This window comes from Psittacula echo (assembly GCF_963264785.1).
Source record: "Psittacula echo genome assembly, chromosome: 4".
NCBI classification, from domain to species: domain Eukaryota; kingdom Metazoa; phylum Chordata; class Aves; order Psittaciformes; family Psittacidae; genus Psittacula; species Psittacula echo.
Window position 1 is genome coordinate 113,658,639 of NC_137738.1, and position 24,214 is coordinate 113,682,852.

The window sequence follows — 24,214 nt, forward strand, 5'->3', positions numbered from 1 at the left end:
CTGGCAGTTACTTAGACTTGAAGTGTCTAATATTTGGTTTTCAGTGTCAAAGGTAGTTGCCTGGCCTTCTTTTCCAGGCAGCAACTCAAGCCACCAGTCTTAGGCACATAGATTAGTCTAGCCTTAGACTACTCATATAGTACAGATGAATCCTATCAGTCATGTTCAATCAAAACCAGTTCATTACTCCAAACTGATTTGAATTTGATGATTGTCAATCACCAGCTATACAATTACTTATACATATTGTGTATTATATAATAAAAATACTATTACAGAGAGGAATGGTATTTCATTTTAGGCATAGCTCTAGTTTTACTTTCTAACCTCTAACTCAAATAAGATGCTAACAGAAGAGTAATGGATCAGATGATGAGATGCTTTCAATCATTTACTAAGTAATGGCTTGTCTACCACAGCATGGATAGATTACTTCTGCTTGTGTGTAGAATTCTGCTTTCCTTAAAAATTAGCTCAGACTGGCATTTCCCAAAGAACTGCCCTGTACTTCTTAAAATACGTGCAGTAAAATCTTCTAAAACATCCATTATGTAAAATATAACAATAACAATAAATCAGTTGTCCCATGTGCTGCTCAGATCTGTAATAAAATTATGTACCTTGAATAATGCAGCAAGCCCATAAATTCTTACATGGCTTTACAAGCCTCTGAAGTGTAATTCACATATACTTCTCTTTTTCTGCCTAACTCAAGAAATGTGCCTATGCTCCCCTCCTTGTCCAGGAGACAAACAATTAAAGACATATGTCCTGATAGTCACAGTCTGATTCTGTTCATGATGTTACAGCAGTGATGAAGATAGCCCAGAGATTTTTACCTTCTAAAAGAAGAGAAATATTTATAAGATGGGTGGCATCTGGTCTTGCAATCTTCAGGCAACTGCAAATCCTCAGAGATGTGAGGCAGAAAGATACCTTTTGCTTGTTTGATTTCTGTACTGATCTGAAGAGCGAGCAAACCCCTGGGCTCGAATTACAACATATAACATCTCAGAGAAACTGTACTAAAATAACACCGAACATGATGTGGTTGCAAAACGAAATTCAGCTTTGTACACACAGGAAAAGGGAATATGCTCACCAGGAGGCAAAAAGGGAGGTAACATGATATTTTGCTTAGGAGAGGTGCTATAAGGCTTAAAAGTCATTAACGAAAAACAGAGGCACTGTGCTAAGTCAGTAGTCGTACAGTAAGCCTTCTCCTCTCTGCATGCTGCTCTAGTTTGTTTTGGTTTGTGGTTGGTTTGTTTTTATTTCCATTAAAAAAACCCTGCAACTGCTTAAATATCTCTGCCTCTACATGAACTGATTTACATGGTCCTAAATCACTACCCAGCAAACTCAGAGCTGCATTCAAGACCTCAGCGACATCGAGAATATATCCACAAAGTAATGGACTGCGTTCAAAAATATTAACCTTAAAGGGGAAATTCACTGTCAGCTCCCTCCAGAAACAAAGGCTTTTTACCCAGTTCTTACAGGTACATCATAAAAGTAGTCAGCCAGACAACACCAGCCAGATCTTGAATAATGAATAAGACAGCAGCACACTTTTTCTGCCATCTTCCTTTTCAAACAGCCTCCAAATAATACATCAGAGCATCATCTGAAACAGACAGAGCAGAGAAGTGTGCTGGGTCTGAGTAACACCTGAGGTCTCCATGAGCCCTCCTGGTATTCCAGTTTCAGAGGCCTTGCTTGGCCACAGAAGGAGCATGTACAGAGCACACTGCAATGGTGGTTTCATGTTGTGGTTATCAATGAAAAAGCTCGTACTTGAATTTCCTCAACACTCACCAAGCATCTGGGCTTAGGTCAAAAGACCAAAAAACAATAAACTGGCTGCAAACAACAGGTGACAACCGCTTAACTTAGAACAGTAAAAATAGGTGAGATAACTAGCAGTAACAACTTTAATAATCCAGTTTGTTAGAACTATAGAAAGACACTTATTGGCTGTCCCATCTCTGATGTAACTTGTTTTGCAAAGCTGAAATGTTTTCACTGCCCAGGTTTAAAAAACAACAAAAAATGCAGCTGAAAAAAACCACTGAGACTCATGCCAACATTGATATTTATCTTCATTAAGGTAGCCTTACTTTTAAAGTTGCAGTTATGAAGAAATATAGCTTCACTGAGATATAAGGAAGAAATTCTTTACTGAGAGGGTGGTGAGGCACTGGAATGGGTTGCCCAGGGAGGTTGTGAATGCTCCATCCTTGGCGGTGTTCAAGGCCAGGTTGGATGAGGCCTTGGGTGACATGGTTTAGTGTGGGGTGTCCCTGCCCATGGCAGGGGGGTTGGAACTGGATGATCTTAAGGTCCTTTCCAACCCTAACTATTCTATGATTCTATGATTCTACACTGCACTGTTTTTCTATGCTAAACAGATTTCCTTTTTCAAGTAACTGATGATCCTCTCTACATATCATTTGGCACTATAATGGCACGCAACCTCTTAGTTGGCTTTTTTCCCTATTAATTTCCTTCCTCCTTCCCCTGCAGACAAAATCAGAAAACAAACATGAGTTACATCGCTGGCTGGTACATGAAGATCTTCAAAGAGAAAAGCTGCGGCTCAACCAACTTCCTATTTCCCATGGGGATGAAGCACCTAGGCAGCTCAGCACTGATGTATATCATGCCAGTAGACCTAAGCACAGACTTTTCAAGCTTCAAAGAACAGAAGAAATTATCAATTCCATTCTTAGGCACCAAGACTGTTGAATGCTTTCCCAGTAAACAAAATGAAAATCCAAATGCATTCAGCTAAATGTCATCCAACCCTCTGTGGCTGCCTGCTAACGCTTGGCTCAGAGGTATATAGTCAAAGTGGACAAAAACAAACCCCAAGAACCACAAAAAGTCAGAGAAAATTTAGGCTGGGCAGATTTTTTAAGAAGTAGAGAATTAATTTTTTCTTAATAACATTTTATTCATAAGCTAGATTATTGAAATACCCCCCATTTCCTCGCCCCTGTGTCTTCATCTGACATAGGAAAAAGTGCAAGAAATTGAGGCAGGCATGAGACTTTATTAAAAAGCAAGCAGCCAAATGAACTTGCGCCTATAATAAAGAAGCTGCTTCACAATTCACTTCTTGGCACTCTTAGCGTGCTCCACAATTTTCAGGTTGACGTGGAGGAAACCTAAAGCACATCACCAGCTGTTAATTACTTAGAGCCAGAGCTCTGAAGGCAAAAGCAAGTTAACTGAAAAACAAACCCAACCTATTTCTGCTCAGCCAAACATTCCTTAATTTTCAGAGAAGGTGCATAAGAATCTTTGTGCTACACCTACAAAATACTAAATGAGTACTGAATGTTCAAAGGGAAGCATACTGCTAAGACAATTCAATTAATAAAATCAAAATAAATTTAGCATCTAGTTACTGTTAAAGATTTTCAGAGCAAGGACCAAAGTTAAAGCTTCAAAGCTTCAGACTATGGAACGAATTTCTTGATTTCTTTAATTCTGGGAGGGGGGAGGAGGGAAGGAAAAAACTGGTGTCCGTGTGGGTACAGACGTTTGAGCGATTGGATTATTTTATCATAACAGCAAATACAAATTGTGCAATGACTTTTTACTGAAAAATAGCACACATTTCATCTAGCTTTAGCGTTGCATTAAAATCCTGGCCCACATTCCCTTTCCAATACATGGATTTTTTTCTCCTCTTCATATACTTCTATTCTGTATTAGTACGACCTCCTAAAGTTGGAGAGTAATAAAGCTGGCAGCAGAGAAATGAGGTTCAGGTCCACTATTCTTAGTTATACTCCCGTAAGGAGTTATATTCCCATAAGGAAAAATTGGCAAGTTTATCAGTACATCAAATATGAGTTGGGTGTTGAGCTGCAGTAAAGGTGGTGTTTGCAGTGGTTTGATGGCAGACAGCACTTTCAGCCTCTTGGAGGGATGAGCTGAAATAGAAAGGGAGCTAAACCCTCTTGCTCTTGTCAATGAACCCCATCCAAAGTCTACCAAAATTTGCCCATGGGCTCTCCCAGCAAACGCAGCAGCCAGGATTCAGATTATACCCTGCACAAAGGTCTCTTAAGTGGCACTTGGTAGATCAGACAATTTTCCCCAATAGTGTAAGAGAATCTTTAGCCCAGTTTGCAATAGAAACTCAGCAGTCATTCAAATCCAGTCATTTAGCATGACATGGTCTGTGTAAAGACTGCTGGGAGAGAAAGCACTTCCTTGCTGCTGGGGTGGCTGGCAGGCGTTGGCACCCACATTGCTCTCTGTGACCCCTGAGGCATCACAGAGTCATCAAAAACTGATCACAGTATCACAGTATCACAGTATGTTAGAGATTGGAAGGGACCTCAAAAGATCATCCAGTCCAATCCCCCTGCCAGAGCAGGAACACCTAGATGAGGTTACACAGGAATGTGTCCAGGCGGGTTTTGAATGTCTCCAGAGAAGGAGACTCCACAACCCCCCTGGGCAGCCTGTTCCAGTGTTCCGTCACCCTCACTGAGAAGAAGTTTCTTCTCAAGTTTAAGTTACCTGCAATGCTCACAGCAAAGGGCAGGAATACTGCACCTGTGGTTGTAATGGCACTCATAAGACAAATTTGGCAGGATATTACAGATGATCACTTTAACAGGTCACACCAACCTACTGTTACAAAACAGGCAAACTGCAGCTTTGAACAGAGGGAAAACAAAGTGGTTTAGATGGTTTGAGGAGTTAGTTACAACAGACAGACCTGGTCTGTGGTGGTTATGGAGAACAGAAGACAGGAAGAGATATCTGGGGGATACAGAGGAGCTGAAAGTAAGAACAGATGAGACAGAGAAGTGGTTGGGTGTTTCCTTCTTTTGCAAGGTTTCCCAGTTGACAAGAGAAGAAATCATTAACAGCTCCTCAACTGGTGTTTCACCTAAACTGCATGAATATGGTAGAAGATGAATGGACACAGAAACAACATTGTAACCAAATCAAAAGGAGGTGAAGATTTCAGAGAAGAAACTCAAAAAACATATTGCAAAATACTATCTACATTTCTTTAGTCACAAAAAGCAAACACAGGTTGATTTACGTGCCTTAGAGTTAAAAGGTCTTGAAGATCTATTCTGTCTTATTCCAGTTGTGTGCTGACCTCATTAGCATAGTTTGACAGCTTCCCAGGGGAGTATTAAAAATGTGACTAAAATCTGCCAGACATGCTGGGTTCTCAGGGATTTTAATAGACCAATTTATATGCTTTTGCATGAATTAAAAAGTTTGCATTGTTTATTCCGTGTGGAATCAGCAAAACCAATGGGCAGCTAAATCCAAGATCTCAGGGACAGCAGGTAGGCTCTTCAGAACAGAGATGCTCATGGAAATCCACACATATTACATTTTTCAAGTATTTTTGCTTTTAAACAGCACATGATCTTTCCAGGTTCTTCTCTTAAAGATTACTATATTTGATCACAGCTAATGTTTTCACAATAATTTAAGCAATGTCCCAGACATCATTAGCTGGCTGAAAGATTCACAATTACTTCAGTCAGACACGATATCACTGTTGACTAATCATAGAATCATAGAATAGTTAGGGTTGGAAAGGACCTTAAGGTCATCCCGTTCCAACCTCCCTGCCATGGGCAGGGACACCTCACACTAAACCATGACACCCAAGGCCTCATCCAACCTGGCCTTGAACACCGCCAAGGATGGAGCATTCACAACCTCCCTGGGCAACCCATTCCAGTGCCTCACCACCCTCTCAGTAAAGAATTTCTTCCTTAGATCCAATCTAAACTTCCCCTGTTTAAGTTTGAACCCGTTACCCCTTGTCCTCTCACTACAGTCCCTGATGAATAGTCCATCCCCAGCATCCCTGTAGGATTCTGTAATTCTGCAACTGAGTTAAGTGCCACTGAATTAAAGTGATTTAGTTTCTCACAAGAAGTGATTCTAAAAAACAAGTGCTAGGATTGCAATTATGAAGTCCTCGAAGACAGCACAACCTTTGTGCTTTCCTTCATACACACTGAGAGATTCACCTTCTTTAATAAAATCCAGACCCCAACCGGCCCTGCAGAACATTTCCAATGATCCACCATTTACATCAAAGCTTATGAGTAAGGAATAAGGACAGCACATGGAACACGTGACTGAGGTATGGACTATCATATCCATTTAACTGTCACCAAACAACAGCTACACAACACTGGTAAGTGGCTGAAGTTTCACCAAATACAAGCTCCTGTTTTACAACAAAACATGTTACCCTGGGCACTCATGTTTCCACAGCTCGTGGTATCATTATTTGCTCAGTTGAAGCAAAGAAGTCTGCCTCTTATTGTGATGATTTAAAAAAAAAGGAATACACAGCAAAGCAAACCCTACAAACCTGTTATTTACATGATCTGCCAAATTTGTGATTGCTCTGAACTTAATGGAATAACTACCAGCGACTTCAACGAAGCCATCATTTTATTAGACATTGTGCACTACTACTCTGTTCCCCTGTAAGAGATGTTCATCATGCTTACTGCTTCTGCTGGGAATGCAACAGAAATGAAGAACATTATATTTAAATCAAAGTAATCTGAAATATGGCAGGTGTTTCAAAGTATCAACCACCAACATAGCTACTGAGAAATAGAATGCCAATATGGAGAACGCAAATGCATATACCTAAAATCAAGCAATGCAAAGCAAACAACCATGTCAAGATGAAGAGCTAGGACATAAAAAACTGAATTAATTTCAAACTAACCAAATTAATTCACAGACACAGGGAAAGAGAGCTGTTTAAGGTATCGGAGATCATCTGCATCTTCATCTACTCTATTGAGGTTACTATGGTTTTGCAGAAGAAAGTGGACTTCTTGTGCCTCCCTGCTCTCGTCTCCTACAAGTTTGGCTTATCCACAAGGCTTGGTCAAAACTCTCCTTTTAAAACCAGTTGCATGCTCGCTAATTAACAGTGGGTTTGAAATTCTCCTTGCCAAAATCACCACTGGGCCTGAAAGTCTTTACCTCTGTCAAATTTTGATGAAGCTCTGTGATGGACTAGTGTTCCCCACATGGACCATCTAATTCAGCCTTCCCTGGCGATACCTTGGTAGCCAAAATGTAACTACAGTATGAACTTCAATTAAATTCCATTTCAATGCTGATGGATACTAAGGGATTTCAACACAGTATGATTTCATACACCTAACCAGTATGAGCAGTTGAAATAATTATTCTTTGAAAACCAGAAAATCAACGGAAAAACCTTTAAAACTGTTTTTGCCTTTTCCAACCCAAAATGTGGTGTTTTCACTTTAAGGGAACAGAAGCTTTTTATTTCATTGTGTTGAACTTGGTTTAAAAATACATGGTGTGCACCGCTCAAGGGCACTGTGTATCTGACCCTGTTCTCCCAAGTGGACCATATACCAGAGTGGGATTTTGTTGCTGCTGTTTAGTGTTCTAGAAGTTAAATACTTAAAAGGAGTTTGAACTGATCCAAAATAAAAGCATTTCACTTTTATTTGCCCATGGACACTTTACAAAACACTGCTCTTCACTAATGAAAATATTGTTCTAATGAAAGATTTCTGGCCAGTTTCAAAAGCTAACTGGTCTGCGGAAAGGGAAGTAATAAAAAACCCAAAGCAAGGCAGTGCCAGGTCCCTCTATGGTAAACGGTGAGGACTAAAATCTTTCCTCTCCTTTTCTTGCTCAAATAAAAGAGGAAAATATTTCAAAACAAATTTACTTGGAGAAACCCTGGAGAGAGGCACAAGCCAATTTCAAAAGCACCAGCCAGAACTGATGCATAAATGTCCCTATCTGCTCTCTTCCACCCCTGTGCATTTCTCATTTCAGCAATCTTAATTTACTTTCCATGGATGATGCCTTAAATGAAAATTAATACCACTGCTTAATGATTAAGGCGATTAGCCACCTTGCAGTTTCTCAGTGTGCAGCTGATTAATTAAGTACATTGATTACAGAGAAAAATAAATGCTGCGGACAATGTGTTGTCTTCAGCTTGCAAAGCAAGTTGTCTTTGGCATCAACTTATGTGGCCTGCACACTGGGCATGCATTTAACTTGAAGATTATTCCTTTCAGGTTGTTCTAATATAGAATAAAACTGGAAATGTGGAGGACCATGATGATAATCAGAGACTGAGCACCTCTCCTCTGAAGACAGGCTGAGACGGTTGGGGTTGTTCAGCATGAGTAAGAGAAGGCTCCAGGGAGACCTTAGAGCAGCTTGCCATTGCCTAAAGGGGGTCTACAAGAAAGATGAAGAGGGACTTTTCACAAAGTATGTAGCGACAGAACAAGGGGGAATGACTGAAAGCTGGAAGAGGGTAGATTTAGATTAGATGTAAGGAAGAAATTCTTTACTGTGAGGGTGGTGAGGCACTGGCACAGGATGCCCAGAGAAGCTGTGGCTGCCCCATCCCTGGCAGTGTTCAAGGCCAGGTTGCGCAGCCTGGGCTAGTGGAAGGTGCCCTTGCCTGTGGCAGGGGATTTGGATCTGCATGATCTTTAAGGTCCCTTCCAACCCAAACCATTCTATGAAACTTTTTGCAGCATTCAGTGCTCTAAAAACAGGCAAATGCAACTACAATGCATTAGTATCTTTCTGATTCCAAAGGAATTTATTTTGAGGGTATTTTATAGCCAGGAAAAATCAGTGCATCTCCTGAAAAGGCCAGCATCAGTGGAGCCATGCCAACTCCAGAGGTATAGATGACGCTAAGCACCAAGAACTTGTAGAAGCAGTCAGGGTGCAGATCTTTCATAACAGGCTTTAGCAAACTCGTTAGCATAACATCTTTCAGTGTGAGAAATCCAGTTTTCAGCTGCAAACACACCTCTGTATGTGACACAAATCATCTCTCCTTAAGGCATTCATACCTCTTTCACAAGTTGCAGCCTCCCTTGCAGAAAAAGCCCCTGGCCATATGAAATAATCCAGAAGAGAAATAGTCTCTAAATTCTTTTTGCTGTTCCATCTTTTTAAATGAGTTGAAAGCTAGAAGGCTGTGATAACATCTATGATTACAGAACATTTCTATCTTTCACCAAGTAAGAAGACACGGACATCTCCTTTACATAGCACCATGGCTTCTCTCCCCCATTAGCACTGCTCATATAGAGCAGCTGTAAGGCAGAGAAGAGGGAATGTACAGTTAGACTTCGGTACACGAGCACCACTGTGACAGGCACCTGCAAAAACAGGTACTGTTGGGAGCAAGGAAGGATTTTTTTCAGGGCCCCATTAATGTTTTCCAGATGTGAAGCATTTTCTGTAGGAGACAAACCCTGTACACAGAGAACTTTATTTGCCTGGCTGATCTTATCAGAGAAGACATCATCTCATTTTCAGCCTTTCATATGTTCAGAGACAAAAAAACAACCCAGATTGCACAAAACAGAGGGATGAGCCCAGAAGCTGAGTCTGCACAGAGAAACATAAAAAACCAGCCAAGATTGAAACAGAGAACTTCATTCTCTTCCCTGTAAATTGTAATTTATGCCGGTGAAACTTCATTGCCTTGCATGTCCTGACTGATCATCTTCTAAATGCTAAAACCAGCCCCTTAGCTGCCAGAAGCCATCTGAGCAGCACAAACAGCCCAACAGAAGGCCATCGCTTTCAGTTGCTAAGGCATCAGTCAACCTGGCATTTAAATGCTTGATCCATCCTTCTATCCTGGCAAAAGAGAGGTTTCATTTTGTCTCAACTATCTCTTGATGAAATTTCTGCCACAATCCGCTTTAAGAGCATCCATCAAGCAGTGCACTGAATTCGTGATGTTAGTAGAAGGATGCTTTGTGAATTTATCTCAGGTTTTGGTTAATAATTTTTAATTGTTATGCTAGTGATCATTTCAGAAAGCCTATTAGCAAAAAGCCCAGCTCCATAAAAAACAAGGGAAATAAACCAACCCAAAACCCAATTAGTGATGTGTTCAAGCATCTGAAACTGCTTATTCAGTTCTTTTCTTTCAGATAATGTGTTATTTCAACACTGCAATTAAAAACGGGTACTAGCAACAATGGCCAGCAGCAGTTTGCCCAGAAAATAACTTTGATGTATGAGCAGTAAGGGTTTATTGAAATCAAGTGGCTAGTGCCACTTTGAAATGCAGTAAGAAATGGCAGTGCAACTGTCTCAGGCTCTTTTGAAAATCATGTCATAGGACTCAGATCTCATAAAGCTAACTGAAATCATTCGCTGATGCCACGCAAGTATGAACCTGACTCTGTTAAGGTTTGGCTTTACGTTCCCTGTGGATACCTTGGGCTGATATTAATGACAGTGTAGAGACACTGGGAGCTCTTCAAGGTCTTCAAGAGGGTCTCCAACAAATTTCAGCCTTGGAAGGGTAATGTTTTTCTCGCTACCAGTTACATGTGAACTCTGTTTGACTTGGGCAATTACATCAGCCGGGACTTTGTGGGGCAGCTCATCAGGGTCAAAGCAGTATGGTTCAGCAGCTGTCAGTGGAGCTTTGTCAACTTACAAAACCCCACAATTAGGCCCCAGTGATTTCAGTGGAGATACTGATGATTTATATTGGTAAATCATTGAGATCAGGCTCATGGCCTCCAGAGCAATTTGCAGGTCCTTACAGTAGTGTGCAGGGAGGCCAAGGCATACTCAGAAATTCATGTTAATGAAGGAAACACAAGCTTTCTAAAAGAAAGAAGATCCTTTATGCTGTTGCTAAGCTTCGCTACACGTATTGCAGTGTATAATTTATCACCTGTACTATTTCTTATTTCTTTTGTGGCTATGAAGATTATTCAATGATGGTTTTGTTCCTCTAGCAAACAATGGAAATTGCAGCTCATAACAGAAATAGAACATTTCCCTGCTTCACTGCTTATGTGATAAGATAATTATTCCAAAAATATGCTTCTGTTTGCCTTTCAGCAAGGCAGGGGGAGCTGTTATCAAATTAGCTGGTGACAAGTAACCAAAAGTTGTGAGAGAGAGACTGCTTTGTGTTTAGAGATGTCACCAAAGTGGAAAGAGAAGACAGATAAGAGCACCTGCTGTTCACATTTGAGTATGAAATGGTAGATGACAGAAAAGTTCAATTTATTCTGGAGTAACTCCAGAAATTCTTCCCTCATTCCTCACATATGGCCTTTTTTGCTCAGCAAATCCTCTCCTGTGTACAGCTTGACTGACAGCTGGTAAGGACCTTGGAAGACAGAACATAAAGTGGTACCATAGACACATGTTACAGGAAAGACAGAAAGTTAGGGGAAGGACAGCAATGAAGCACTGCTAGCATGGCTGCATGTTTGTTTATGCACACGTTACATCTGTGTAGTTCCAAGGATTTCAGAATCTTTTTTTTCTTATCTGAATATGTTACATCACCATATGTAATGCTGGAGATGGACTCTTCATTAGGGACTGTAGTGACAGGACAAGGGGTAATGGGTTCAAACTTAAACAGGGGAAATTTAGATTGGATATAAGGAAGAAATTCTTTACTGAGAGGGTGGTGAGGCACTGGAATGGGTTGTCCAGGGAGGTTGTGAATGCTCCATCCCTGGCAGTGTTCAAGGCTAGGTTGGACAGAGCCTTGGGTGACATGGTTTAGTGTGGGGTGTCCCTGCCCATGGCACGGGGGTTGGAACGGGATGATCTTAAGGTCCTTTCCAACCCTAACTATTCTATGATTCTATATTACCGAGGATTGCTGCATGATTTTCATTTAATGTTTACTAGTACTTTGTATACCTACTCACACAGTCACCTCTGGGCTTCCTACAGTAAATGTTTGTCTTATTCTCTCTCCCTCCCCAATTTTTGGAAACAAGCTTTCAGCTTTATGCAGAGTTCAGACACTGAAAACAGCAATTTCTTACTCCCGACCCGCGTCTCTTGGTGGCATCCTGATTTTCCTCACTACTGCTAATCAGGAACAAATGCACTTACACGAGACGATCAGCTCCCTGCTGCCGTAAATCGGATAATGCAGCCACACTGACCTTCACCAGCAGACATTGGCCAAGTATAAAAGTACCACAATATGAGATCAGCTTATGTTTCTCTTCTTGGTACATCCAGTCTCCATTTGCTCTCTCTGTTTTTTCTTGAAAACAATGTACTGATATTTGTAACGTACACACCCCACAGCTGCTGTTCTCCTCTTTTATTAGACATATATGATGTGCAGCCCTTGTAACTTCATTTTTCTTTCTCACTTCTCAGACAAGTCAGTCCTGAAAATCACTGGCTTTGTATGTACAGTCTGAGCTGAAAGAAAACCATGAAGTACATTAGGCTTCAGCTTTTTAATTATCAGTTCATAATGAAGGGTTCTCTTTGTGGGGAAAGAAGTAATTTCCCTAAGGCTGAACCTCTGCAGGGTTTCCAAGGCTTGGAAGAAAATATTGATTGTTTGACAATGAGCCTTTCTGCATTCACAGCGCAGAATGGAAAATTCCAGCTTTGCCATAACCCCTTGATCCCAGAAAAGCAAGTAGCTATACTGCAGCAAGCTGGGAGGGGGTGCTGGGAGAGCAGTTCATCCAAGCTGTGAGCAGGCGCACTCCCTTCTGTGTATATAAAGTGCATTAAAAAGAGAAATGGAGATTGAAGCAGTAAAGCTCAGAAACAGCAAAAAAATATATGGATGGAAGTGCACTCCATGCAATAGGTCACAGTTCAGCAATTTTTAGAAGAAAATACAAATTGTTTTTTCTTTAGAAAGGTCTTTTTTCCCTGACCCTCCATTTTGTCTAAGTGCTAACCCCCATTAAACTATTCAAGCAAGAAAATCAGCAAGTCAAAAACATAAAAGCCAAATTAAGCTGAGTAACCAATGCCAAGTTTTTATACTTGAAAATGCTCAAGTGCCGAAAACACCACCTTTGAGAGACTTTCTAATTGCTTCCAATTTTCCAAGCAAGATGCACAGACATTGCCAGGATATGCAGGCATTTACACATTTGAGAAACATATGCTGTAAGCTTTTAACCTAAAAATAAATAATGTAACTTAAGAGAAAGCTGTCCCTAAGTGCAAATGTCGTGAAACACCAAACACGTGGTATAGCAATTGTACAAAGGTGCCTGCAATTGCTATGCCAGCCCGAAGTGAGTTAACAGCTCATCCCTGAAGAGACTCATGCCACTGCATTTTTATGTCCAAACTGATCTTTCCTTCAGCTGGATTTAAGTCCTTGCCTTTAATTCATCCCCAAATTACTACCAACTGAGAAAAAAGGCCCCTGTGGTCCCTGAGACACAGTAGATGCTGTCAGAGCAGGATCTCCTAGGACTGAAGGAGGTCTGTGCAGCCTTGCAGCAAGAGCACTAGAGGCAGAGTGCAGGTGAACCAAGCCCTGCAACCGCTGTGCGGTACTTGGGCCACAGAGAGATGGCAGAACCTAGCAGCAGGAGCTGGAATCCACCTTGCCCTTCATCAGATGCCTCTCAGACACAGCAACAGCAGCCAGCTCTGCGTGAAGAGGTGCCAGCACCTCTCACCAGTTACCAAGTTTTACTTATCTTGCATATAATGTGTGAATTGATCAGCACGTTGCTTGCTGCATCTTCTGGTATATTCAGCACAGAATTAAAAGTGAACCTTATGCAGTAAAGATGAACTATAAACACACTCCAGCCATTCTTTCTTTTTCTTTCCCCCAGTGCTGTGACAGCCTAGAACTACAGATTTCATGGATAGCTCCTATTTTTTTCTTTCTGTAAAAAAAAAAAAGCATTGGGGTGCTATCTCCTTTAAGAAAGTAATCTTTCAGATGGGGTTTCTGCTGCTCCTTTAAATGACTGTCTCACAAACCACTTATTCTTCAGGCTTTTCTCCCCTGTGTCTGGCTATTGATCTGCTCTGAACAAGCCATGCCTAATTCTACATTTTACATTGGCCAATCATCTTTTGTCCCTCCTGATCCTGATCATTGCTCCACTACTGGACCCCTCCTTGCTTGGACAAAGTCCTTCCTACACAAACCTTTTGAGATTGTCATCTCCAGATCGGTCTCCTTCCAAGTCCTTCCTGACTGCCATTAAAGGTTTGTTGTCCTCATGCCCTGACAGCTTTTCTTCTCCAGTTTTCATACCAGTGCTTCTTTTCTGAACTCTCAGATTTCTCTTCAGCTCCGCTACTTTCTGATTTCTAGAATCATGTCTGTGCATTGTCATTCTCTGTGTCATTTTCCATTAATTTCCAAAAACCTCGCCATTGCCACTCATAAAACAGTACATTTCTGCTATAGCCTGACAGATACTTAGCCATCAAGCAGAAAACATTTCTAGAATTAAAAGAGAAAACACTGTATTAGTGAGAAATCTATTTTAGGTCTCCAGGCATAATCCTAGGTTCACTGGAAACAACAGCAGTGTTCCTATTTGACATTGTATCAGGTATGATGCACAGGCTTTTTGCTTCTTTAGCTGAAACATGACTTTTAGAACCAGAATATTCCCACATTGTCCATGCCTGCTGCTGAAAGGTGAATAAAAAGTGCATGCTTTGCCCACATCATGCAACCGAACATACGCACAGAGCACAATTTCTGCAAAGAAAATAGCTGCCTTTTATAAACGTCTTTATTTGTATGAATCTATGGAAACATCCTACTGAGTTATTCCACTGGGAGATAATTTTGCAGTTAGGGCACAGGGTTTAATTAGCTGCTCTCAAGTTATTAAGCCAGTTTGTAAGAAGTGAAACTGGCTATCCTGCACTACACCTCTGTGGTCAGCTATTGCCCAAATTCCTTGTGCAATGTAAATGCCTTCTAGATCCATTTATTCTCTATCAAATGTGCTTTGCTACTTGCAACAACAAATAAATTCTCATCCTGTTTGTTATTATTTTCCAAATTGCGAGTACATAAAAATAACTCATAAAATCATATCACAGAATGGTTTGAGTTGGAAGGGACCTGAAAAGTTCCAACGCCTTGCAATGCCCATGGACATCTTCCACTAGACAAGGTTTCTTCAAGCCCTGTCCAACCTGGCCTTGAACACTTCCAGGGATGGGACATCTCATTTCAGAGCTGTTCTATCTGAATGGCTTGTGTTTTTACCAGGTTTTTACCAGATTTTCACTTGTCTTTGTTCTTCATTTAGTTGCAGCTGCAAACTAACCCATACTGCTCAGCTGAAGAAGCCTGGGCTTCCCTCTGGAAGTCAGTGGCTGCAGGAGAATAGCAAGACCTAAAGCAGAGATACTGCAACCCCCCCAGCAGTGAGCTACAGCTTCTTCATGCCCATTGCCCAAGCACACTGGGAGTGCAGTGCACCACAAAGGCAACTGACAGCCCCAGGGTACTGGGAACCCTTGTAGATGCCTGGAGACAGGAGTGACAGTGTCAGTGGGGGGCTGGGAAGAACCTGGAATAATTAAGAAAGAGTTAGTTTTAAGGAACAATCAATTGGCACAGCATGTACTGAGAATACACAATCTGCTCTGCACACGCTTTGAAGCACTGGATCAAATCACCTGTTATGAAGGAATTAAGCTGTTCTGAGAGAATTCAAAGGCTAATACATGCCTTGTCACAGCCCACAGCTCCTTGCCCCTCCAAGTGACAGGTGCAGCCTGCATCTTAATAGCAGGATTTACAGCCAATTCCCAGGTTACTTATTTCTGTTCTAAATCCAATATCGCAAGCTGCAGCTTATTTAATGTGAGGCAGCACTCTCATTTCTCCACAGCAAGCCCTGTCACCTTTCCATCCCTGGTACATACAGGCAGTCCCATTTTTAGTCTGCTTCTCTCAATGTGAATGTACCATCTGTAAAATAAGCGGTTCAGCTATACTATTGTTTCACTCACTGTTATAAATTTTGTAGCAGAGGGACTATAACAGTAAGAAAATCCACATTTTACAGAAAAAAGTCAGCATGTACTTACGTAATTTGATGCAAGATCAGGGTGCAGATAATCAATTCCTGCAATAAGATAATGACAGAACAGAAACCAAAGGTTAAGAGTTTCAGAAAAGATTTTCTAAGGGTCACAGAAGAAAACGAGAGTCCTTTGCCACCATAGCAAAATAACCATAGTGAATAATGCAATCAACTGAAATGAGATTCCAGTTCTTAAATGTGGGCTTGTGTACTGGTGTACCATTTCGGATGCACTCCCAGCTAGGAATTTTCCATCACTTATGTCAAAATCCAGGTGCCAATTGGAAAGGTGAGCTCAGTGACAAAATTTATTGACCTGCTTTGTAGCCTAGATAATTTTTACTTATTAAGATTTTAAATCACAATTTATCTTTATACAAGTTCTATCATCTCAAAGGATACCCAGACTAGCAAAATCAGTACCCATTGGATCGGTACAGGGTATAAAAAGGAGTACTTTTAACCAGTGAAAACTGTAAAATAAGTAGACAGAAAATTACCTAAACTAGTCTTGGGGAGATGACTAAGACAAACACGTTGGATTATGTGTTTTTAAAAGACAATTTTTAATGTTGTTTTAGAACATTTTAGCAAATATCTGAGCATAGGCTCCACACCTTGGTAGAATGCTAAAGACTGCGACTGGGCGGTGATGCAGAATATCCTCATTCTAATGCATGGTTTCTTTCTACATATGGCAAATATACAAATCCCAGGGTATGGCATAACAGAAAGAAAATCTATACTCCGATGAGATAAGCTGACCTATTATATATCCAGTTAAATTGCACACAGAATAGCCACCAATCTCATGTTACATTTTGATCATTACTCTGTCCCATGTCTGCACCACCACACTATCACATGTTCCATTTTATCTGCAAGGACAATGTTGTATTATGGTGGTTATTCTGATCAATGATTACCTCCTGTTATGTAGAGTCTTCAGCACTAGAGTTGCTGGAAGAGACCCATATATCTGTGGAGAGCCTTACTGATCCAAATGGTAGACGAGACAACAAAAGTCTCAATGAAGAATCATGTTATTCTGGTGCTCTTCCAGAGCTACTGGAAGTGAATATAATGCAAACTACCCCTCCTCTCTAAAAGCTGAACCTTATGGGCCAACAGCCTTATTTGACCTGAAACTCAAATAGTTTGTCATTGTCCCTATTACAGTCATGCTCAGCCATTCTGAAAGCTAAGTCCTGCCTCTGTGAGATCACTGAAACTGTGATTTCTCACAACATCACATGAGAGATGATCTCTCACATGAGACTGATCTCTCATGAAGATACAGATACTTGAGTCTACTTTCTTACTTCCACAAAAAACTTGTCTTAGGAGTAGGCAGACGATGACAGATCTCAGTTGACCCTAGAAAATGTAAGTGGATCCAGGTATTTTATTTATTTATTTATTTTTACAATTATTCAGTCTCCATGAAAGGAAAACAGTCAAAATTTAGCCCAAAGAAAAGCGCTGAGAGACTGCAGAGATTTTCTGTACTTCAGCAAGGAACCCAGGAGTAGAACAGCTGTGATTTCAAGTGTACCTTTTATCTTCACCTTCCCTGAACTTAGCCGCAAATCAGTAATATATTTAATATGCAGGTCTTTATTGACATTGAGCATAAAAGTGTTTAATTATTTCAGCTGTCAAGTATGACTTTGAGAATAATGTAACCCAGAAAATGTTTTCTTAAGTACTTTTTGCACAGCAATTACATCCTCCAGTCAATGCCTCCAGAAGTCAAGGGGAGTCTTTCTTTGGGCTTAACGGCCATTATAGTGTGCCCTGGAAGACAACTGAGTGATAATTGCAAGCTACTTTTAATGCTTGGATATCCATGCTTCAGCATCCCTAGTGAAGTGTTTATGTTTTCCCTGAAGATCTCAAAGTCTTTATGGAGGCTGGTAGTCTCACCATTATAAGCAATTCATCATTACTTTTTTAATCTTCCTTTGACTCTAATTACATGGAAAAAACTACTTAAAATATTACATTAGCATTCAGTCTTCACTTACCATCATCCATAATTCCTATGGTTACTCCCTTCCCTGTGTATCCCAGCTCCCATGCTTCAGCTACATTAAGGTCAAGTCCAGGAGTCCCATCTGCTTGACCAGTGTTAATCTGATATATCAGTGGAAAAAGAATAGGGTTTTTTTACTGGATAGGCACATTTTCACAGCCACTGAAATTTGCTTTATGTCTTTGCATGTATCTTTGGTATGGAAAAATATATTCCATTTGCTTTGGAGTGCACATCAGTACATTTTCATATCTACTGCAATAACGCAATAGTAAAAAATCAAACCAAAGCAAAACATCAAAAAACAAACCCTGTGTAAATTCACTTCTCTGTGGTTGATAAGATTTGGTTAAACCCTGAACCTTTTGGACCCAAAAAAGGACTTTTTTACTTAAAATGTCAGGGCAGTAGGTCAATCCAGAAAAAAAATGTAGACCAATGGATTTTACAAAGGACTTTTCTATGAGCAAGAAATGCTTTTTTCTTGAAGTCAGGGATTTACTGAAATTCATGACCACCGGGTTTAGTACCAGAAACAAGTTCTTTGATAATAAGGTTAGCCCTTCTTCAAGCAGTAAAGCTCACTCAATGAACTTCAAGGGTCTTTTCCAACCTTGTTTCTGTGTGATTCTATGTTTCTGCAATACAGGCAGTTCCCTGTACATTCAGGCATTACTCATGTTCACTCATTTACAAAGTTCTCAAGTTCTGTAGGAAAAATGATATGGCTTTTGCTGTCCAGATGCAAAAAATTTTGATTCTGTATCAGACACATCTAATTTCAAAACACATTTTAGTGTACTTTATAATCTAAAACATGAATAAATTAATATAAGTTTTGTTATTTTTATCACTGCAACGTTTTGACTGAAGTATCAGAAAGAAGTGAATTAATCCAAACTTTATTTTATCATCTCATCAAGGATTAAGTCCCATCCCTGCTAATGCGCCCTCATTCACCTGAAAACTCTTGTTTTAGGGGTAAAAACGCCAACCGTATTGGATGGAATCATTAAACATAAGAAATTAATTAAAAGGAAACAGAATATGAAACACTACTCCTAAGCAAAAAAGACCCTTCCAAAGTTAACAAAGCACTACTGCAGCTACTAAGCATTTCATCATAAATAGGTTGCTTAAAACTGGCCCATAGTACTTTATCAACCTTTTATATAATTTCGGCTACTTCTATGTAATTTTTTTTCTTATATGACTGAAGACTTCTCCCTATAAAATGACACATTAAAAATGAAACAGTTTAGCAAAATATAAATTTCTTTCGACATTAGCTTAAGCCAAAATTCATCAGTTTTCAGCTGTTCTGCTTTTGACAGAAGAGATTCAATTAATATTCATATTTCCATAAGACAAGAAAAACCTTAACTTTTTCTAGCCAATACACTGGAACTTTCTGCTGTAATTCTGTAACAATGTTTTACCTGGCAACAGCTCAAAGACATGATTCATATGCAGTTTTAGGGGTCACATCAGCACACCAGGAATGCCCACAGGACACCAATACAGTTCTCTTTCAAGCCTTCTAAGGATCTTTCCGTTGACTGAAATGAAATTTAGCTCTTGAAATGTGCTGGGTCTTCCCAGCATAAAAGAGGTACAGTTAAACACAAGAGGATCAAGCCTTAGATCCATTCCCAAGTTCTTCTGAGATACTTGGAAAGAACTGTTGCAAAGCACTGCAACAGCACAGAACGGCTTGAATGTAGACTATGTAGTAACGATTACTGTGGTTTTCTTACAAAACTTACCAGATACCATTGCTTTGTAAATAAAGGATCGTTCATGTTGATGTCAATGTCATTGATGTCCCTATATCCTCGCTTCCTTCTGCTGAAGCCTTCCTGTTGAACAGCTTTCCGTACCTGGAAGGATTAATTTTTACATCTTTAGCTCAACATTCTTCACCACATACACAAAGATTTTGTAGCCTAGTTTTCATGGGAGATAAGGATTATGAAATCACACTATTTGTCCCTGTGCCATTCATTTGGCATGGACATCAGTGACTGATCTTGACTGATTTCAGACAAAATTTGCAAGAGGTAGAGAGCTACAGGACTACTACAATGGCTGCATGGGGGAGAGACACTCAGAAGTGTCCTATCTGGAGGAAAACTACAGCTTGAACCTATTTTAGACACCCTGCAATGTGGATAAGAAAGAGACCCTATCCAGGCATCATTATTATCATCAATCTTCTTGCTATACTTTTTGCCACCAAAATCAAAACATAGTTCTTATTAAAAGCTAAAATTATTTAACTAATTCTCAATATGTCACTGTTCCAAGATGCAGGCATTTGAGAAAATGAGCACGCAGGTTTCAACCATGCTTTTGCTCTTCCAGATTTTTCTCCAGGGTATTTTCAGAGTATTAGATCGCCTTTCCTGCCAAAGAGATTTGCTGGGAAAAAAAAATCTGGCATTGTGTGCTTTCATCAAACTCCTGAGGTTCTGAAAAACATGTTGTGTAAAGCAATCTACTTTCAGGGATTATCCTTGCAGTAAATGAGTGATAAATAAATACGCTGGCAAGAAAAACTAAATGGGAAAAAAGCCACTAAATGACCAAGCTGTCTGAAGTGTAAGACATGGAAATACTGGTTATGAAACACAAATAGCCATAGTTTTTCAGAGATAATTTTCTTTATGAACAGCAAATCCAGAAGAACATTAACCAAGCATTTTAGAAAATAAGAAAAGTTAAGAGACACAAATACGTTTGGAGGCAGGAACTACAAATGTCAGACCACAATCACCTTACCTGCACCCATGTATAGGTGCACTCCTAAAGGAGACCAGCTCAATGGTTGTAATTGGAGTAACAGCATGTGCTAACATATTCACAGACCTTGTAGAAGTGCTGTCAAGTCTGGCATACCCTTTTGTACTCTTTAGCTGACCACATGGAACCAAGAGAGCAGGAAGAGTCCTAGCATTTACTTAAAAAATAGGTATGTTCAAAACATCTAGCCTTCTTGATGAGAGAGGAATACTTAAAACCATAAACTGAGTACATCTTGAGGTGCAGCAGGAAGACAGTAAGACCCTTAACATTTCCTTAGGCATTTCCTTGAAAAAAAAAAAGCATGGTTATTAAATAAATCTAGTAACTCAGAGAACCACTTCTACATATGCGGCTTTGGCATTTCTGATTAAGAATACGCATATGGGAGGTACACTGGTGTGTCACAGTAACTCAGACAGTATCAGTCTAAATCAACAGAGGAGAAATTAATCCAAAGGCTAAATCAGATCTTGTGTCAGTTGAGTCATTCTTGGAGGTGTCCTTCTGTCTCTGTTAATTAAAGCAGAAACCTCAAAAGACAGTGCTCACTGAGGTGCCTAAGGCTGAGATGAAACTGGGATCTAATGGATGGGAGCTAAGTTATTTTCCTCACAGCTATACTGCTTCAATTATAACCCTGAAAACCTCATATCAGTTCGCAATGAGCAGGATGAGGCAGCGTGCCCTGAAAAGGCAGTATCAAATGTGTCTGAAAATCTACTCATCTGAATTCTAACTCCTTAAAAGTAAAGGTACCGAATGATAAAATACTGAATTGGTAGGTGCTTTCATTTATATGTGTATTTCCATTACTTGAGCAGGTTCATTAAAAGCAGAGCAGATTGAAAATTAAGAATAAACCTTATGCAAAATAAGCTGGAAAGAGGACGGTGATGAAGTAGGACCCATACTAGGTGTACTTAGTGGTGCCAGGTATCTGCACAGAGTAAAGAAAGCTATAAGTACACTGTTTGATACCTCTAAGATAAGGTTCAGTGATGCCATGGAGACAACAGAGCAATCACCTGTCATTATGCCTTCCTCCGTTACCACCCCTGCCTTTCTGCTTGCGACTGCAAACCCCGAGCTGTCACCACAGAAAATAACTCTGAACAGAAGCCAACCCTCACTTAGAGGGATGCCAGAGAAAAAGATTTCATGTGTCTGTGCTCCCACGCAAGCTTGCTGGCTCTGCAGGACCTGCTGCATTAAGGCACTGAATTAGGATTCGGTACAAAAGGACTTGTACTAATTAAAAAGCAGTGCTGTGGAGCCCTGGCTTTTCTTTAAGACAACCTGGAGGAAGTGAGGGAGAACATCTGCAGAAATAGCACAGGCTGGTCTCGCTCTCCAGGATCACCCCATGTGCCTGATTTGTTCCATCTTCACAATAAAAGAGAATTTATTTTCTGTAGTATATTACATTATATTCGAATTCCCTGAGACAAGGGAATATACCCCTCAAGGAGGTATAACCTTCTCTGGACTAAAACCACTCTGTAGGCTGTTTCCTGATTGTTTCATATGGAGGAGGGCGTATAGGATGTTGCCATCCACAGATCTAACAGTCTCAGAAATTCTGAAGCCGCTTTTTCACTACAGAAAAAAGGGGGTTTTCCTCACTTTTGCAAATGATGGTAACTTGTAAAATAGCATCCAGAAAATGTCATGAAATGAATCAAAAGGTTTGGATAAGGCCTTGGTAGCTTCTCACGTAAGTTGCCTTGTATTAGGATCTTATCCAGCATGAGCTAAGAACTTGCTTTTACCCTGGTGAAAAATGTGTCTAAAAAGTAATAATCCCCAGACAAGATAACTTCCTCATATTCCAGAAAAAATCCCAATAGAACAAATTTGGAAAAAGATGATGTGAATCAAGTTAATTGAGTGGAGAACTGCCCATTTAGGGCTGCAGATAGCTGGCTCAGGAGAACCCTTGTCTTCTTTCCAGCTGCATATCTACATGAGAAAAATGGTGGTTATCCAGAGCTGGGAACTTGTGCTTTCGTATCCAGTCTAGATCAGGAGAGCCACATCTGATTCTGCTTCTATTTTACGATTTTCTTCTTAAAGAAGAGGAGGCCTCCCTGAGATATCAGTAATGTAAATGCATTAAGGATCACGTTACAGGTAACACATTTCCAAAACACATACAAGAAAGAACACCTTTACATGTGCAACAGTAGAAAATAGTTGGAAAACATTCTGATCTTGCAATAGCCATAATCCCATGTACTTGTGTCAGGTGCCAACCCAGAATTCAGTCCTCAATCCTAAGCACAATGCAACCTCATGCCACCTTTCAAATACTTCTCTAACTAAACAGCATTCCTTAAGACTTGGGCTTCTGATAATAGCATTTCTAAATGATTTGAGCCTGTGAAGTGTGCTACATATTAGAAACTAGTGAAGGAATGAGATTTTCTTACTAAAATAGCCTGAATTTCACAATTTCAAAAGTAGGCTTAGTTATCAACAACAACTGCCTTTTCTTTATTTCATTCTTAATTTATTAATTCCTTTTTTGTTAGGATATAGGATTAAGTAGGGAGCAAATTCTGAGCATGTCCTTTATTATTATGGGACTTAATCATATAAAAGTTATTAGCTATGTTGTAATGAGAATGAAGGTCATGTATCGAAGAAGGTAGCCCATGGAAGATAAGATCTTTACAAGGAAAAAAAGGTTCAAGTATTGATTTTTGATATACTTGTACTTACGCATAGTGCATGAAGTCACTTGGATGATAATAAACCAGCAGGATACTGATGCAGAACAAATTAAGAAAATAATCAATTGACTGCAATACTGCTCTGGGAGGGCCAGAAACCACAGCACTCTAACTGTGCTCTATGCTCCCGTGAATGCCAAGATAATCAGCTCCTCATTTTGAAGGAACAGGGTTAATTGTACTGGTGAGCTCCTGCAGTTAAATGACTCTTTTATACTGAGCATAAATGACAGATATACTAAATTACACCAGCGGGTCCACAAAAGTGGAACAGTACACACAACCCCAACCTCAAGAATCAAGAACTTCAGGACAGGAGAATTCAGGCCAAATTCCAGAGGAAAAAGGGAGTCTCACTGGTGACATCTAGTAGGCATGGATTTTTACAAACAAACATAGCAGTGAGATCGTCAGCCAAAGAAGCAGTGGTTCTTTTTTCTCTAAAGCCTCAAGGTCAACGTAGGTCTGCTCCTGAAGGTGAAATAAAGAAGTCAGGCTGGTGGCTGGACTTAGGCCCTATGAGAAGGATACTGAAGATCAGTCTCCCATGAAGGTGGTTTGGAACAGTGTGTCCAAATTCACAAAGGTGTCATCAAATAAAACACCTTTAGTCAGTGGAAAGCTGTCCTGGTTGTGGCTATCATTAACTTCTGGTATCCAAAGAAACATGGAGGCAACAAAAGATGGAGGCAGAGAAGTTCAAGTGAGACAGTGATGTGCACACCTAACTCCCTTTGAAAAGTAACAAGAAT

General features: G+C 40.1%; 1 protein-coding gene across 1 annotated transcript in view; it reads right to left on the bottom strand.

Moving 5' to 3' along the window:
- PCSK2 (proprotein convertase subtilisin/kexin type 2) overlaps positions 1 to 24,214 on the bottom strand; it is a gene marked incomplete at both ends in the record, with an annotated part of 104,768 nt that overhangs the window by 34,267 nt on the left and 46,287 nt on the right. The window contains 3 exons of the mRNA XM_080616361.1: positions 15,895 to 15,932; positions 17,918 to 18,026; positions 19,692 to 19,805. Of these exons, the coding sequence (XP_080472487.1) occupies positions 15,895 to 15,932; positions 17,918 to 18,026; positions 19,692 to 19,805 (261 nt within the window). The remainder of the gene's footprint in view (positions 1 to 15,894; positions 15,933 to 17,917; positions 18,027 to 19,691; positions 19,806 to 24,214) is intronic.